General features: G+C 51.6%; 1 protein-coding gene across 1 annotated transcript in view; it reads right to left on the bottom strand.

Moving 5' to 3' along the window:
- The window catches only part of SLC43A1 (solute carrier family 43 member 1), a 318,420-nt gene that overhangs the window by 240,034 nt on the left and 59,133 nt on the right, over nt 1–19,253 (bottom strand). Inside the window, exon 2 of the mRNA XM_078674204.1 lies at nt 3,801–4,016. Coding sequence (XP_078530330.1) covers nt 3,801–3,954 — 154 coding nt within the window. The 5' untranslated portion in view covers nt 3,955–4,016. The remainder of the gene's footprint in view (nt 1–3,800; nt 4,017–19,253) is intronic.

Raw genomic sequence — 19,253 nt, 5'->3', positions numbered from 1 at the left:
CAGGTGGGTGTCAGCCCCCCAGAGGTCTCAGGGTAGAACTCTGCAAGGGGGGGTCTGGTTGTGGTCAGAGCCCTGGGCCCCTTTCCTATACTGTTTCTTTTTTTGTGGCTTTCCATCCTCAGATGGTGTGGCATCTCTAACAGCCTCCTCTCTCTGGGCCCGATTCACAGAATGAACTTAAGACTCAATCCTAAACTTACTACTATTTTGGTATTCACAGAATGCACTTACTACTTTTGACATTCACAGAAGTTAGGATTTTGTCTTAAGTCTGTCTTAAATCTGTTTTAAGTCTGTCTTAAGACAAACTTAAGACAAAATCCTAACTTCTGTGAATGCCAAAAGTAGTAATTGCATTCTGTGAATACCAAAATAGTAGTAAGTTTAGGATTGAGTCTTAAATTCATTCTGTGAATCGGGCCCTCTGTGTCTCTAAAACCTCCATGGAAACACTGACCCTGGCGCAGAGCTGTGGATTCTTTCCCTGTCCACTCCTCGTGGCCCTGTCCTTGCCTTCCCTCTGCCCCCTCCTGTCTCAGCACCCTCTGCCCCCCTCTAAACCGCACGTCTGTCTACCTTACTCCTGCAAACTGCCCACACCTGGGCAGAAGGCAGCCTCCCCCTCTGGAAGCCTGTACTGCCACCTGCCAACACCTGCCCTCCCCTGTCCACCCCACCCGCGTGGCCCCCACTAGGGGCCCCCACTGACGGTCACACCGAACCCCTGGGGATGTGTCTCTGGGTTCAAGTCTTGCTGCTGAGCTCAGCGCTGGTTCCTCCAACCAACACCCCAACCCCCCTGGATGAACCACGAACACTGGGCTGCGCCGTCAGCGCTTCGACGCCTGAGCGAGGGCAGGAAGCTCTATACACATGTGGATAGAATGAAATACACCCTCAACCCATGCTCTGGAGGCGAAACTAGAGGGCAAACCACCAAGGGCAGGCAGTCACTGGGAAGGGCAGGAGGCCCCACCCCCCTCCACTGGGGATATAAGGGGGTCTGCAGGTTCCACTCCAGACCCCCACGTGCTCACCATGGCTGGGGATGACCCCCCCACGGTTCAAGTGGCATCTGGGCCTCATTCTTCTACTTACCTCACTCTGCCTTTATGTTAGGGCTCATCTGATTGGCTCCCTAGGGGCTTTACGCATACATATGTGCCAGGGCCCCAATTAGCGCCATATTTGCAGAGGTTGGGTCTCCTTCCAGGAGCTATGATCCCCTTAGGCCACGTCGCCGGTCCTGACAGCTGCAGTGCAGGGGTGACTGACCCCAGCCCGGCCCCGCTGGGACAGCCTCGGGCCTCCTCGCTGAGGGTCACCGGAGTTCAGCCGGGCCCAGGGCACCTTCACCAGGGAGGGGCGGGCGGCTCTGCCTTGAACCCAGCACAGCGCCCCCTGGCGAGTGCCCCAGGCCCTGCAGCTGTGGTGAGAGTCAATACACCGTGTGACGTGTGAGTGCACAGAGCAGGTGCAGCGCCTGGGGTGGAGGCTTCAGACCGCCCCCTCCCCACCGGCTGGCCCCCACCGCATTCCTCCGGGGCCCCGTCTGCGGCGTCAGCTGCGGTGTCGGGATTTACGGCCGTACAGGTTCACAATGACTCGCAGCTCGTTCACGACGCTAGTGAAGTGTGACACGTGTGATCCTGGACAGGACACGTGAAGAGCTTGGACCGGTCCGTCTGCTGCACCTGCCCCTGGCTGCAGCCCCTCCCCCAGTCACAGGGAAAGCACAGGCCTCACAGGGAATCAGAAGACATTCCATCATCTCAAAATATGTCAATCAAGTGTCTTCACTCACCGGAAGTAAGGCGCCCTGTTTGTGGGTCTAGTAAAGGACGCGCCCCACCGTGCATCCTATCCCAGAAAATCCTTTTCAAAACGTTATCCGCTGTTAGTTCACCTCACCCAGTGTCAGATTGGTAATGCGGGCGCCCGGGCAATGCCGCTTAAGGACCTAACTCCTTTGGGTTTCAAAAACAATAAGGTTAGCGGCACGTCTCGCCCGCCGCTCACTCACACTGCCATGAACTTGCAATTCACAAGTTGTGTTCCAACTGCGCCGCTCTAATCACAGAATTAACAGCGCCGTTCACCCTACTCCATTAATACGGTATTCCCTTATGGATTAACTCGTTGCTCCCTGGACACCGTTGTCGCCCAGACTGCTCGGAATTATCACTTAAATTCTCGAGCGCGTCCAGATCATTCACTGCACCGTGAGTTTTATTCACTGTTTCACTGCCATCGGTTCACATGTTATAACCTTTTGCCGTCAGTCACAATTAAACGACGACAAACAACCTTGAAGCATGTTTTCACGCCCATTTCCGAAAAGCCACTGCATAGCCGCACTCACAATGTGCTGGCCCCTGCTCCTCGCACTACGAGCACCGGTTGATGGAACAATTCTAAAAGATTGAGTCACAGATAGTCCGTCTCACCATCGATTATTGTTGACATGCCGGAACTTGAACCTTATGTGATTCTCCTGGGTCACTATTTTCTGTTTTTTCTCTCCCCTTATTCCAACTGGCCAAATGTTTTAAACCAGGCAACTATATTAATTAGTCCTGATGATGATCCCGTTAATGTAGGAGCGTGGGATCGAAACGTCGACTTTCACAAACAGTACTACAAATTAACCATTTTGTCTATGTATTGTGGTTACTGACCGTTAGAGCTTGCTGTACTATGTAACAAGATGCAAGCCACCACTGGCTCCAAAGTTATTGCCTGCTATTTCGTTCATTTCCTTTCTCTATATTTCTATTCTTCTTTTCCTCATGGTGGGTACAGGATTGTGCCCCAATGTATTTGGTTTTGTTTTCATTTTTTCATATCTATACATCGATTTAATAAACATTCCCTGTCCGGCTGGTCATAGGAATTAACTTTATAGTGCTTATTGAAGTCTATAAAAACTATTTGTGATTATCCCTTCTATGCTTAGGACCACTGTTCCTTGAAATACCTAACTACCCGCGGTCCAAAGCGAACCCACCAAGTCCCCTTGTTTTGTTAAACTGAGTTCCAACTGTGGGCTGTTTTTTGGAGCAGTCTGGGGGCAGGTTCGGGCGGTGTCGCTGTTGTTCGGATACAGCCAGAGGCCCGTGGGTGCCCGAGTGGCCTTTCTGGAGGCGGATGGGTGTCCATTACCTCCCGTTTAGCAACAGGCAGAGGTGTCCCTTTCTTTCTCTCGCCGGGCCGGCCCATTAATGTACGTATACCTAGGGGGCAGGGGGCCTGAGCAGAAGTGGCCTCACTTGTTTTCAGTCACCAGTGTAAACAAATATGTGCATTTCTTTGTATCTCCCCCCCCCCTTTTTTTAACCCCTTCGCCGCTGGTGAGATTCCCCCGCTGTGCTGGGGGGCGGGGGGGCGCGTACAGCGCCCCCATGCTCATGACGAGCTCAGCTCTTCATAAGCCACGGCGCTCCGGTGCTCACGACGAGCTGAGCTCGTCATGACCGCGCTCGTTCCAATGGAACATGCAGCACAGCAGGAGAATCAGCCCAGCGTGCGAGCGTTCCATGTAACGGGCGCGGTCATGACGAGCTCAGCTCGTCATGAGCAACAGAGCGCTGTGGCTCATGACGAGCGGACCTCGTCATGAGCGGTCAAGAGGTTAATACAATTTCGCCGATGCAGTGTTTTCGTGCCCGGGCCGATTTTGAATCCCAATCCAACCCTGAGTCCTCACACTTCCTCTCCTGGGTTCGTTTTCCGTGTCTCCCCCATACTACAGGCCTCCGCTCTCATTGCCCCCTCACACACGAGCCCCGCCCACCTCTTACCTTTGCAGAGCTGAGAGTAGAAGCCTTCTTTCTTCAGCATGATGAGGAGGGAGCCCCAGCCCAGCAGGACTGCGGAGAAGAAGAGGTTCTCGATGACCGCCGTGCAGGCCATCCACCAGCGGCGCCGATACGCCTGCTCCAGCGAGGGCGCCATGATGGGTGGGCTTCAGGGAGCGGACGACACCGGAAGGACACCTCGGCCTTCTCTTCAGCCACCTGTGGGAAAAGAGGCACAGGATGTACAGGTTGGAACAAGGGCTTAAGACTCCTATAAATGAATGTGTGAATCTACGATTCATGCCTGTAGATTCACAGCACACAGAAGTGAACAGACCTCCAGAGATGAATCTGTGGTATCAATGACCCCTGCAAGGGAACAGATACATCTATAATGTCTAAAGGTGAACGGGGCTATCCAAGGCTCGGATAGGTGAGTGAGTGGATGTGAATGAACAATACTTTTATTTGATTTAGTTTAAATCATAAAAGGGCGGCAGATCCACCAATGTACATAAAATTCTCAAACAAATATAGTGAGTGTATGTAATGCTCCTATAGGTGAACTTGGGGAATCGACATCTCAGACACATGAACGGTGGATCCAGAACATGCACAGGTGAAGGGGGGCTCTGTGGCTCATACAGGTGAGTGAGCCTATGCACAAACGGGGGTCCAAGACTCCTAGAGAGGACCTTGGTGTGTCTGCATCTCACACAAGCAAAATGGTCAACCTTTGAATCCTACACAAGAGCAGGAGGACTACGGACTGATTCCTGAGAAACATGTGAATCTACAATCCTTAAGTGTGAATCTACAGCGTGTGCAGGTGAATCTGAATCTACAATTCTTAAGTGTGAATCTACAGCGTGCGCAGGTGAATCTACAATTCTTAAGTGTGAATCTACAGCGTGCGCAGGTGAATCTACAATTCTTAAGTGTGAATCCATAGCGTGCGCAGGTGAATCTACAATTCTTAAGTGTGAATCCACAGCGTGCGCAGGTGAATCTACAATTCTTAAGTGTGAATCCACAGCGTGCGCAGGTGAATCTACAATTCTTAAGTGTGAATCTACAGCGTGCCCAGGTGAATCTACAATTCTAAAATCTGAATCTCCAGCGTGTGCAGGTGAATCTACAATTCTAAAGTCTGAATCTACAGCGTGCGCAGGTGAATCTACAATTCTTAAGTGTGAATCCACAGCGTGCGCAGTTGAATCTACAATTCTTAAGTGTGAATCCACAGTGTGTGCAGGTGAATCTACAATTCTTAAGTGTGAATCCACAGTGTGTGCAGGTGAATCTACAATTCTTAAGTGTGAATCCATAGCGTGCGCAGGTGAATCTACAATTCTTAAGTGTGAATCCACAGCGTGCGCAGGTGAATCTACAATTCTTAAGTGTGAATCCAAGACTCATGGAGACAAACTGGGGGATCAAAGACTTGGGTAACAAAGGCGTGCGATTCACCGCAGTGAACCGCAGATCCGAGACGTCACGGCCTCGCTCCATTGAGCCCAGGTGTGACGTCATTAGTTGACTCAAGTATGCCCAGTTTCAATCAACCTTTCTATTGTGCCTAGCTGGCCCCCCTTCACTACCTAAAAACCAACTGGTATTGCCCACATGAAGACAACAGCTAAGAAAGTCAAGGCTTCAAACCAACCGATGGACCTGTGGCCAGCATCAGGACCAACAGTTTCACCCTCATTCGCCCTGGTCCAGGACTGATTAATGCCCACCCATCCCAGGGCAGGGTGCCAGGCCACCACGATAGCTTGCGGACACCCCTCTTAAAACCACTAGCATGACCCAACAGACTCTGCAAACTTCAGCTGGAAGGTGAGCACACTGTTCCCAAGCGAGATCCTTAAGAAGGAAGCACCTTTACAACCTCAAGACTGACAACCCGTCAACAATGTCGCTTACAACCTCCAAGCAGACTTGTGGGCTCAATGAGGGGCGGAGTCAGAGGTGATGGACTCTCACCAGCTGTCTCCCAGGAGGGGCGGAGTCTGTGATGATGGACACTCACCAGCTGTCCTACCTCTCCTCGTCCTGCAGCCGCCTACAATAGAGAGGCCCACCACGCTGTCGTTGCCCACCTTCGCCACACGGTTGACATTAATGGAATGGAATGGAATGGAATCAGCCTAGCCCCTCCTAAGGAACCTGAAGAATCAAGGTAAAAACTGATCTGCCTACTCTAACACCTCAAGGTGAAGCCGCTGAGCTCCACAGAGATGCTCTCCAGGTCCCTCCTGCTGTACAATGTCTACAGAGGTCCACCACCCAGTGCCATCCAAACAGGCATCTGTGGTCCCAATATGGGCTGGTGACACCTGGAGCTACTTCAGGGATGGGGGAACGATGGAGTTCCCAGAGCACCTTCCCGGAAAGCCTGGAAGAGACCCCCGGATGTGGGAGCGCTTCCGCTGAATGGGTCAAAATCCAAGCCCTCCTATTGGGCTGAAGCAACACTGACTCCATTTTCATCACAGCTGCCAGGCCGAAGCCGCCGCACTCAATGAACAAATTCAGGAGCCCTGTTTGGTTAACCGCAGAGCTTAACTTTACCCTCCAGGTTAATGTCATAGTTACGAGTGGGGACAAATGTGATTCAACACGTGGGCTCTCCTAGGAAGCGCCCCACCAGCCGAACTCATTGAAAGGAACTAGACAGAACTGTGATACCGTCAAGGGTGGTCTACGGCGATTCTAGGTACATCAGCCTTCTCTTGAAGCCACCATGGCGGTCACATTCTGCACTTTAACATTGCGACCGGTGCTGCTGACAGCAGCACACGCCACACTGATAAAATCGCATGTCTGGCATTTCACTGCACCATATGGTGCCTGCCACTTGGTGCCGCGAAATGCCCAAGTGCACCCCCACCTCCCCCAGAGACAAGGGGGGCCCGCAACGGGCCCCCAACACCAATCCCCTCCAGCCTTTCCATGGCGGCATCGCCGTCATGGAAAGGCCTTTCTTGTCCCACATCCTAATATGGCGGATGGTGTCTGCCAGGCACCACCACCATATTAGTGGCCCTATTTCGCCCACCAGGCAATCGTTGTGATTGCCACCAGCGGAAAAGTGGCGGACGGACTTTGCATCCGCCGCGATACACACTGCCATCCTAATATGGCGGTGGGGAAATCTCATTGCGATGACGGAATGATAGCCACCGCTAGCCCGGCGGTGGCATTCGTTCCGCTATCGTAATGAGCCCCAAAGTCATAAAGCACAAGAAACAATCTGTGCAGAACACTAGCACGTCTGCTGAAGAAAGCATGAACACAACACCCATCGTTAAAAGCACAACGCTGGCTCTAAGCAGAATCAAGAAAGTTCACGTCCCTCTGTACAACTCATAAGAAGTTGTGAGGTCAAGGGCTGAAGTATGCTCACCATTTTCAAAACATGACTCCACCTGCGATGAACTTGCTTTCTAGACACGCCAACCTGGTGAAAGAGCAAAGTAGCGGTAGAAAGAAGGGTGGCGGAGGAAAGCTAGGTGCGTGGGTGCCACCTTTAGAACAATCTGGAAGGACTCCTAAAGTCATGAGCACTGTAGCATCCTCGCCAGCTCGGTAGCATGCAAATGGCCAGGCCGCACACGGAGCTCTGTAGTGCGCGTCTTTATTCTTCAGAGGGCAACCGTTAACTAACTGTATGCATTGCGTCATGAACTTTATTAACCTCACTCAAACGATTACATCATTCTTCTACGGAGTCCACCAGGGACCATAAAGTTCTTACTATACGTATTTAAAATACGCTCAAGGCTCGAGTCGAGGGTAGACATGGGTAGATGCTGTCTAACCACTATTTTCAGAGGGTAGATGCCGTTTACACTGCCAAGAGTTTGTGCCCCACGGAAATACGCTGGACTCGTCCCCGTGTAATTTTCTCACACGGCGACACTGTCGGCAGCGCCTGCACGCTGCCTGCTTTTCTTTCAAGCAGCAACTGCAGGCAGGGAGAGGGCTTATCAGATTACAGCTTCGCCCATAACAAAAGCCGAAGTTAAAGTGCCATCAGACCTTTTTCTTTTGCCGTACCCCGGCTGGGAGCTATCGGGAGCCTCACACCTCGATGAGTGCTTAATTTGAGCCAGTGGTTTCCAGTGCTCAGCACCGGCACCTAGTGATCTGCACTGCACTTTTCATGAACAGCAGTTAAGGACACACTCTTTTTTGGTAGGCAGGGGGAGATTAAGTGATTTGTCCAGAATCACAGGATGTTGAGCAGTTGCAGAAATTCGAACCTGGTTGCCCAGCTCCGAAGTTGGCAGCTTTGGCCATTACGCCACAGCCTCTCACCACTTTCATGGTTAGTAGTTGGTTCTGTTTTAGGCGGTGCTAACAGGAAAAATGGGCTGGTGCAAGCTGCCTCCAGACGAGAGCCCCGGCACTTATTATTTTTACAAATTAACCACTGACCTAGGTGCAATGGAGGGGAAACAAAGGCTCACATCTTATTACTTCACAGGTATTTAACGGAAACATGCTTTTGACTTTGATCAGTCCCTGTGTGTGAGAGATATGCATGCACTGTAAGAATGTCAGATGTGTGAGTCTCCCCAGTAGTTACACAAATAATTTAAATACCACTATCTAGTTTTATTTCCTTCATAGCTCTTTAGCACTACTCATCCCAATGCAGGGTGTCAGAGCGCTTTACATTACATGTACAGATTATACATTGACAATAAATCAGGTGTGTCTACATCAATATGTAGGATGTGTTACATAAGAGAGTGAGGGTTACAAGGTGTAGGAGTCACGTGTCCTTCATAGTTCACTCTGCTTATTACAATGTATGAACTGCAGGTAACAAAAGGATCTCTGTATTAAAGCAGTGACCCGCTTATCCTTTTCCATTAATAAAAATCTGTCATCATCGTGTTACATAATGTGCTTTGGAGGAGACACATTAACCCTCTATGCTACTTTGATTCAAAACTAGGACTAGACAAAGCACAAATCTCTCCAGCAAACGTGTGCCTCCGGAGGTATTTTACATTAATATTATTCCCTGAGATTTAGCTGCCACACAAACATCTCTGCAGACCCATAAGATATTTTAAAAGGCAGAATTTGCAACCAATTAAGCAGGACAGATTTACTGCCACATTTCTCCTTGTTGCCAATTTCTTTGTGGCAGAGTTAAAAAAAAAAAGTATAAATTGAGGTCCAGATTTTTGTGTCTGGGTTGCATCAATATTTTGGCACAACCCCAGAGCAAAATCTAATTTGGTAAATATTGTTTTGCACTCAAATGCACTCATGATAGAGCTGCTAAACATATGTGAGGTCTTAAGATCTGATGTCACTTCCTGTGTGGTCATGGGTTGCAATGCTACTTCCTGTGATACACATGCAATGTCGTGCCGTGATGTCATTTCCTGTGATGTCAACTGCGGTGATGTAACTTTCTGTGATGTCACACGTGTTGATGTCACTTCCTGTGATGTCACACCCATTCTACCCAACTTGGTGAGTCCCCCCACCTCTTTTTCAGGACTTGAGCCCTGAATATACTAAAAGTGCCATCAGCAGCTGTGGAAGGCGCCAGACACCCTCCTTATGAACCAAGCCTCCAGATACTGGTGGTGATGTCACAGGACTCTCCCAGCATCTGGTAGAGGCACCGACCCGGGCACAAACGACACAAACCTGAGAGTCATTCAGGAGTGGCTCTGAGCTTTTTAAAATACATAAAAAACAGACTATCGCAAGACAATACAAGACTATTGTGCCACCTGATCAACCACACAGCAAGTAGCAACGAACAGGCGGTCATGATAGCGCTGGATGCGGAGAAAGCTTTCGACAGAGTCTCATGGCCTTTCCTGAGGAACTGCATGGGAGCTTTTGGCCTAGGCGGGAAGTACACGGAAATGGTCATGGCCCTCTACAACAAACCGAAAGCAAAGATAGTCGTGAACGGGAGCGCATCCGAAACGCTCACGCTGGGAAGAGGCACCAGACAAGGATGCCCCCTCTCCCCCGGACTTTTCCTGCTCGCCCTAGAACCCCTGCTAGCCAGAATCAGGGACAACACAGAGATAACAGGCGTCAAGCTCAAGAAGAAGACCGTAAAACTAGCGGCATACACCGACAACATCCTCATTACAACAACCAATCAATCAATCAATCAGGTCATTTGTAGAGCGCACTACTCACCCGTAGGGTCTCAAGGCGCTGGGAGGGGGGGGGTGCCGCTACTGCTCGAACAGCCAGGTCTTGAGCTTCTTCCTGAAGGAGAGGTGGTCTTGGGTCAGGCGCAGATTGGTCGGAAGTGAGTTCCAGGTCTTGGCGGCCAGGTAGGAGAAGGATCTTCCTCCTGTTGTCGCTCTTCGGATGCGGGGGACGGCGGCGAGGGCGTGGTTGGTTGATCTGAGGAGGCGCTTGGGAGTGTAGAAGTTGATCCGGTTGTTGAGGTAGCTCGGGCCTTGGTCGTGTAGGGCTTTGTGCGCGTGGGTGAGGAGCCGGAAGGTGATTCTCTTGTTGACCGGGAGCCAGTGCAGATCTCTCAGGTGTCCGGAGATGTGGCTGCGTCGGGGGATGTCGAGGATGAGTCTCGCCGAGGCGTTCTGGATCCGCTGGAGTCTCTTCTGGAGTTTGGCGGTGGTTCCGGCGTAGAGGGCGTTGCCGTAGTCCAGTCGGCTGGTGACGAGGGCTTGGGTGACCGTCTTCCTTGTCTCGGTGGGGATCCACCGGAAGATCTTACGTAGCATGCGCAGGATGTTGAAGCATGACGAGGAGACGGCGTTGACTTGTCTGGTCATGGAGAGGGAGGAGTCCAGGATGAAGCCCAGGTTGCGTGCGTGGTCCGTCGGTTTGGGTGCGGTGCCCAGGGCGGGGGGCCACCAGGAGTCGTCCCAGGCGGAGGGCGTGGAGCCCAGGATGAGGACCTCCGTCTTGTCTGAGTTCAGTTTCAGGCGGCTGGTCGTCATCCATTCGGCTACGTCTCTCATCCCTTCGTGCAGGTTGGCTCTGGCGGTGTCGGGGTCGTTGGTCAGGGAGAGGATCAGCTGGGTGTCGTCAGCGTAGGAGATGATGTTGAGGTTGTGTTGGCGTGCGATGGTCGCGAGGGGGCTCATGTAGACGTTGAAGAGGGTGGGGCTCAGTGAGGATCCTTGAGGGACGCCGCAGATGACTTTGGTGGCCTCTGACTTGTACGGTGGTAGGCGGACTCTTTGTGTTCTTCCGTCGAGGAAGGAGGTGATCCATTCCAGTGCCTTCTCCTGGATTCCGATGTTGCTGAGGCGCTGTACTAGGGTGCGGTGGCAGACAGTGTCGAAAGCCGCGGAGAGGTCCAGGAGGATGAGGGCCGCTGTTTCTCCGTTGTCCATCAGAGTTCGAAGGTCGTCGGTGGCGGCGATGAGGGCGGTCTCGGTGCTGTGGTTCGCTCGGAAGCCGGACTGTGAGGGGTCGAGGGATCCATTCGTCTCGAGGAAGGCGGCCAGCTGTTTGTTGACGGTCTTCTCGATGACTTTGGCCGGGAACGGGAGGAGCGAGATGGGACGGTAGTTCTTGAGGTCGGTGGGGTCTGCTGTAGGTTTCTTGAGGAGAGCGCTGAGTTCGGCGTGCTTCCAGCTCTCAGGGAAGGTGGCGGAGTCGAAGGAGGTGTTGATGATGTCCCGCAGGTGGGGTGCGAGGACAGCGTCGGCTTTGTTGAAGACGTGGTGAGGGCAGGGGTCAGTCGGAGATCCGGAATGGATGGAATTCATGGTGCGGATGGTGTCTTCGGTGCTGATCGGGGTCCAGGTGCGGAGGGTGGTGGTGGGTGGCGTCGTTGCGGTTGTGGCTTGCGTTGGTTGGTTGTTGAAGCTGTTGTGTATGTCCGTGATCTTGTTGTGGAAGTAGGACGCGAGGGAGTTGCAGAGGTCTTGCGATGGGGTGATGTCGTTGTTTCCGGCGCTGGGGTTGGAGAGCTCTTTCACGATGTTGAAGAGTTCCTTGCAGTTGTGTGCGTTGTTGTCCAGCCGGTCCTTGTATGCATTTTTCTTGGTGGCGCGGATCAGTTGGTGGTGTTTCCGGGTGGCGAGCTTGAGGGTGGTCATGTTGTCCGTCGTTGGTTCCCTTCTCCAGGCTTTCTCGAGGGCTCGACAGTTCTTCTTGGAGCTCTTGAGTTCGTCGGTGAACCATGGTGTTTTTCTGCTGCAGGATCTGCTGGGTGGGGTTCTCAGAGGGGCGAGTTCGTCCGCGCAGTCGTTGATCCATTTCGTGAGGTTGTCGGCGGCCTGGCTGGGGTTCGCTGAGTTGGCGGGAGGGTGCTGGCTCAGGGAGGCGGTGAGCTGGTCGGCTGTGATCTTGTTCCAGCTTCTTCGAGCAACCTGTTGCTGGAGGTGGTGGATCGTCGTTCTTCTGAAGGTGAAGTGGACGCAGCTGTGGTCCGTCCAGTGGAGTCCTGTTGCGTGGCTGAAGGTGACGTCTTTGCTGGATGAGAAGACGGCGTCGAGAGTGTGTCCGGCGAGGTGGGTGGGGGTGGTCACCAGTTGCTTGAGTCCGAGGTTGTCGAGGTTGTCGAGCAGGGTGATGGTGTTGCGGTCGTTGTTGTTCTCCAGGTGGAAGTTGAGGTCCCCCAGGAGGATGTAGTCGGCGGAGGGGAGAGCGTGCGGGCTGACGAAGTCGGCGATGTCCTCGCTGAATCGTGTGCGTGGTCCCGGGGGTCGGTAGATCAGGGTGCCTCTGAGGGTGGTCTTCGGGTTGGTGTGGATCTGGAAGTGCAGGTGTTCGGCGGTGGTGAGGGTGTCATCGGTGTTGGTAGTGATGCGGATGGTGTCTCTGTGGATGATGGCGATGCCTCCTCCGGTCTGGTTGTCGCGGTCCCTCCGGACGATCTTGTAGCCCTCTGGGATGGCGATGGCGATGTCTGGGGTTGAAGAGACGTTCATCCAGGTCTCGGTGATGAAGGCAACGTCGGGGGCGGTGGTGTCGAGCAGGTTCCAGAGTTCTACGGCGTGTCTGTGGACGGAGCGGGTGTTGAGCAGGATACACTTGAGGTGGGTGCTGCTGGAGTTCGGCTTGGCGGGTGCAGGGAAGGTCCGGATGCAGGTGAACTTGCAGGCGTGGCAGCTGAAGGGTCCGTGGGTGTGCTTCGGGGCGGCTCGGTGACATCCTGGGATGTGGCCGGTGTTGAGTGCGATGAGGTCGGCGGCGCTGTAGGTTCGTCGGGTCGGCTTCCGTCGGTGGGGGCCAGGGGTTCTGGCACTGGTCGCGATCCGGTCGCGGACGGGCGCAGACGGGCTTACCTTTGGCGCGCCTTCGGCGCACAATCGGCGCGCCCGCTGCGCGTGACCGCTGCGCGTTCGCACGGTCGCCATTTAAGGCGAAGTGCGCGGGTGGGCGGAGCAGCTGGGAGGCGGGAGCGGGGAGGGAAACAGAAGAGAAAAGGGGCGGGGCTCAAGGCGGTGGCGGGAAGCGGGGGCAAAGCGCGACGAGAAACGGCAATGAACAGGCACAAATCTAAGTAAAAACAGGGGAAAAAGACAGCGACACACGATCTGGGGAAGAAGACAAGCACAAATTCAGGCAAAAAGCGGGTGAAAAATACAGTGACACACGATCTGGGGAAGAAATAAAAACAAGCACAATTTCAGGCAAAACAAGCACAATTACAGGCAAAAGCGGGGGAAACACCACGGAGATCGCTCAGGGCGGCAGCGAGGCCGGCGCTGAGACAGAGGCAGGCACTGGGGGCACACGCAGCAGCTGGTGGCCGTGCGGCGCGGGGGTGTCCCACAAGTGGGTCACACTCACCTGCGTCGCACGGTCGCCATTTAAGGCCAAGTGCGCGGGTGGGCGGAGCAGCTGGGAGGCGGGAGCGGGGAGGGAAACCCCTCAACGTCAATAAAAGCACTGATGGCCACAATAGGTGAATACGCTGAAGCCTCAGGCTACAAACTCAATAAGGAGAAATCGGAGTGCAAGCCAATGAATGTCCACACCACAAGAGAGGTCCTGGGCGAATCCGGCCTGGCATGGCAGACGAAGCCACTGAAATATCTAGGGCTCCACTTTGGGAGAGACCTCACATCAACGCTACAACACAACGAGGATCTCACGCTGAAAAAGATAAAAGAGAGGCTGGAGTTATGGTCACCAAAGTACATCAGCTGGTGGGGGCGAATTGAAACGATCAAAATGATGATAACACCGGCAATAAACTACACGCTAACAATGCTACCGCTCCCGATGACAGAGATGTTCCACAAAAAACTGGACCAACTTATAAACATCTTTCTATGGAAGAACAAAAAGCCAAGGATAAGCCTACAAAAACTAAGACTGTCAAGAGACCTCGGAGGCCTCAATCTGGCGAACTTCAAGACATACCAAACGGCATGTCTGGCGAGACAGGGTATCGCCTGGATAGATGCCACACAAACGTACGTACCAGTATGGCTAGAGGTCGAACAAGACATCCTGGGAGGGCTCAAGCCGATAGCACTCCTGACAGCGAACCGGCATCCACTAAAAGCCAACGCCATACTAAAACACACTAGAGAGGCCCTGCTGAAAGTGGACAGGCACATGGCGCAGAAGATGAAAGGCACAGCATGGGAATCGATCTGGTTCAACACTAAAGTGACCTACCAGGGCGCGACGTTGCAGAATGACATTTGGATCGGGGAAGGCATCAGCACCCCCAGCCAAACAGAGACCAGGCAAAGACCACTGACGTTTCAGAACCTACAGCTGCTGCACGCCCTCCCGAACCGAGAGTTCTATAACTTCCTAAAGATCAGGACAGCAATAACAAAAGCCAACCTTTGCGGAGGAGAGCCGGGAATCATCAAATACCTGCAGCTCCTCAACTCAGCAGGTCACCAAACGGCGAAGATCTATAAACTCCTTAGCCCATCCAAGCTGGCGCAGAACAAAAAAGCCACTAATACATGGGAGACGCTCCTGGGCAGGCAACTGAGCGAAACAGAACGAGCAAAAATGTGGAGCTCAGCAACGACAAATAAAATCACACCACAGCTAGCGCAAACAAAATTTTGGCTACTTCATAAGGCCTACTGGACGCCATCCAAACTCCACAAGGTCGGCATCGCAGACTCGGACAGATGCTGGAACTGCCTGAAAGAAGAAGGCACTCTCGAGCACCTCATCTTCACCTGCGTGAAAGTCAAGAGGTTCTGGGCACAAATCAATACTTTCTTGAACGACATGCTCAAAACAGATCTGAAAATCAGCTTCGTGAGCCTGGCGACTGAACACCTAACAGCTAATCTAAAAAATAGAGAAGAGAGAGAGCTCCTCGACCTACTCCTCACAGCAGCCCTTAAAATAATCCTAACGAACTGGAAAAACACAGCCAAAGCAAACTTCAAAACATGGGTCAACTGGGTCACCTTCCTGAGGGGTGCCGACAACATCACAGGCACCTTCTCAAAGGAACATAAAGCCAAGCTACACATGTGGGACCCGCTGGACGAGCACCTGAGGAAGACCCAGTAAAAGACAACAACGAGCGTGCCCACTCACTCGACCCCCCCCCCCCCCCTCTTTCTTTTCTCTCCTCTCTCTTTCCTCTCCCAGTGGAGGGAGAACGAACTCACGAATGGACTGTTCAAAGACAAGACCGCCATCATTGTACGCACATCTGTATATATATATTTTTGTACGGCCTTCGTTTTGTATGCCAATAAAAAAATATTCTAAATAAAAAAAAAAAAAAATCCAGCCTCAGCCAATCAGAAGCCGAGTTTCCAAAATTCAAATGAGTTGGGTGTGTGCAGTCTTGCAATTGGCGCATCTGTAACCAGCACGTGCACACACAGGACTGCAACATTTTTGCATTTTTCTCGGAAGTGCCTGCTTGAAAATTTACCACACCTGCGAAAACCATAAAATGAATCAACTACCCGACTTGCGGGGCCAACCCGAGGAACATCCTTTCCCCGTTTATGTTGAACGTTTTCTTGCACAAAATCTCCTTTTGGGAGTTGAATGGGAAAGCCTACCTCGGGGCTCTAATGATCACTTTGGGTCCTACGCGATGAACAGCAGCGTTACACCCTATGCGTGAAAGCAGCAATGCGCTACTTCTCAGTGCATCCTCCTTGCGACACCAATGATGCTTCATATTTAAAATGTGACGCATCATGTCGCAAGGAAGGACAGATACGTCAGTATAACTGACGTATCTGTCAGTGCAAAAAGTGGCGTATTGCTTGAGTTGTGTCCGAAGCATGACGCGAACTCCAGCAATGTTCCTTTCACATGCGGCAAGCCCCATGTGAAAGGCCCTGCGCCACCCTTACGCCTGCCATGAGGCAGGCGTAAGGTTTTGATGCATTGGTGTCCTAGAAGTGACGCAGCGAAATCTCATAGAATTCGCTGCGCCACTCCTACGACCCTTTCTTGCGTCAGAACGCCCACCCAGCATACATTATACCTGGCGCAGGTATAATGTAGCGCAGGGGTTTATGAAGTGACGCATCTACCTAGATTTGTCACTTCGTAAATATGGCGCAACATGGTGCATGTTTTACGCCACTGGTGCATCACAAAAAGTGACACAATGGCGGCGTAAAAGTGACGCAGCGGCTCGTAAATGAGACCCTAGTTTTTTGGCAGTTGCCAGTGCTGCACTCCCAATGATACGTGTATTGTGTTGGCCACAAACAATAACTTATTAACAAATATACTCACGGCCTTGGAGGCAAACCCTAAGGGCCCGATTCACAGAATGAACTTAAGACTCAATCCTAAACTTACTACTATTTTGGTATTCCCAGAATGCACTTACTACTTTTGGCATTCACAGAATGAACTTACTACTTTTGGCATTCACAGAATGAACTTACTACTTTTGGCATTCACAGAATGAACTTACTACTTTTGGCACTCACAGAAGTTAGGATTTTGTCTTAAGTTTGTCTTAAGACAAAATCCTAACTTCTGTGAGTGCCAAAAGTAGTAAGTTCATTCTGTGAATGCCAAAAGTAGTAAGTTCATTCTGTGAATGCCAAAAGTAGTAAGTGCATTCTGGGAATACCAAAATAGTAGTAAGTGTAGGATTGAGTCTTAAGTTCATTCTGTGAATTGGGTCCTAAAATGCTTACCAGCAAATCCTGAATTCGGGGCCTGGGCAGTGAGGGGTAAATGCAGGGCTCAGCCAACCCCTAATCAGAAGGCACCAAGTGGCACAGAGGGCACCACAAGACATCACCTGAAACAGTGGTTTAAGAAGAGAACAGCAGTTCCCGACCCCCGGGTAGGCCATCGAACAGTCCCAGAAAAGGGTGAATATAGCCGTGTGCAAGCCCACCAAGCAGGACAGCTTGATTCAACTCAAATTTAAGTTCAAAACAAATAAGAAGGGCTTGGTAAATTAGGCCTGGCTTCCTTAGTGCAAACACAACATGGGACCCGGATGGGGCATACCTGCCAGCGGTAGAAAGGGAATTGGTCAAGTGAGTAGGACTGGTGTCTGCAGGTTGCAGGAGGTTATGTTAGGTTATGTTAAGGAATTTTTAAAGCGCGCGATTACCCAAGGCTGTCTTGGCGCTATCTGACCGGACGACATGCTAGACCAAAATGCATTAGTTGTTAAATAACCAAGTTTTGACCTCCTTCCTGAATGCCAACAAGGAGGACATGGCTCTAACGTATGACAGCCGGCTATTCCATAACCTGGCTGTGCCATAAATGATGCTTCTGCCACACCAGTTTGCTTTTTTGATTCTGGGAACATCTAGGGTATTACAGTTGGCGGTACGGAGATCTCTGGTGGGGATGGACCATTTGAAAGCCGTCCTGAGATATTCAGGGCCTGTATTGTGCAGTCCTTTATGCGCAAGGCATAAAACTTTAAATTTTGCCCGGCTACTCAGAGGAAGCCAGTGTAGTTTACAAAGTCCCTGAGAAATGGAATGAAACTTAGGAAGCTTCAGGGTCATTCTGGCAGTGCATTTTGAACCAAATGCAGCCAATTCAAATGCTTTTCTTGCATGTTTAACCACTTGGGTGCTCATGACGGCTCAAGGCCGTCATGAGTCACGGTAGTCGTGCGCTCATGACGGCCTGGAGCCGTCAGAACGTTGCGGCTCCGCCCTCACGCGATTAATTCCCCACCTGTGCGGGCAAATTAATCAGTGGGCGAAGTTCCAAAGGCTCCAGGCAGTCATGAGCACACTCCTACCGTGACTCATGACGGCCGGGAGCCGTCATGAGCACCGCGGAGCCGCGCCCACACCACCCACGCCGCAGCAAAGTGGCTAAATAGAGACTATCGCAATAGTCCAATTTTGATAGGACTAGTCCGACGATCAAGTTTTTTCTATAATAATTAGGAATGAAGGGCAGAAGTGGCGCAGCAAGTACTTTGGCCACATGTGGCGGTCCCCGTGTCTGCCGCCCCGACGTGGCCGAATCAAAGAGGGGAGGTGGGGGATGCTGGTGCGATTCTTTTTCCATTCGCCGTCCCTCGGCGGCCGACTGAAGAGCAGGGGGGTTGATTGCTGCCCCAAGAACGGCAGGTAAGAGCAGGGGAGGCTGCCGCCCTCAAAACTCATGCCACCTGGGGCAGACCGCCAGCTCTATCCCCCTCCTTGCTAAGCCACTGAAGGGCAGTATTTTCCTCATCATTTTTAGAACGTAACAGGCTAAGGAGATCACGGCTGATTCTTGGGCACCCATGTTAAGATTGTCGTCAATGATGACTCTCAGATGTTTTGCTTTGGGAACAGGAACGGGGGTTGAGGAAGTTTCTCAGGCCACCAATTAGTGGACCTAGATGAAGAAGGCTTCCCGAATATATTAATCTCAGTTTTTCCTGAGTTAAGTTTCAGGCATTGTCTACTCATCCATCGGCTGACAGCCTCAATACAGTCTCGACATCATTGAGGGCCTAACAGATTATTATTGTCCGCCGAGATTATCAATTGAGTGTCGTCAGCGTATGAGGTTACATCCATCTTGAAACTTTTAATGAGCGGGCCAATTTAGCAACGTACACATTAAATAGCATGGGGCTCAAAGATGAGCCCTGAGGGACTCCACAAGGCAATAAGTAAGGGGTAGATTCGTATTTACCCACGGCTACAGTTTGTATCCTGGCTTTAAGAAAGGAGGTGAGCACATCCAGTGCCTTGCCCTTAACTCCTACCTCTGCTAAACATTGGATAAGGGATTTATGGTCCACTGTATCGAACGCAGCCGATAAGTCAGATGAGTGTCATGAATATATTTAGATAGTTCAATAATCATGATTTTTTTCGTACATTTTGGCAGGTAGAAGCAAGCGCGCAAGTGGGCGATAGTTATCAGTATCAGTGCAGCTCAGGTTAGATTTTTTTAAGAGATACCTGTTTCCACGTTTGTGGAACCACGCCTGTGGAGAACACGATATTGAAAATGTTCGACCGGTTCCAGGCGATTATTTCTGGGGTGAGTTTGAGTATCTTTGCTGGAGGGTGGTCACAGGGA

The sequence above is a fragment of the Lissotriton helveticus genome, chromosome 1_1 (assembly GCF_964261635.1).
Source record: "Lissotriton helveticus chromosome 1_1, aLisHel1.1, whole genome shotgun sequence".
NCBI classification, from domain to species: Eukaryota; Metazoa; Chordata; class Amphibia; order Caudata; family Salamandridae; genus Lissotriton; species Lissotriton helveticus.
Note: the sequence above shows the minus strand (reverse complement) of the source record. Positions and strands in the feature narration are given on the sequence as shown.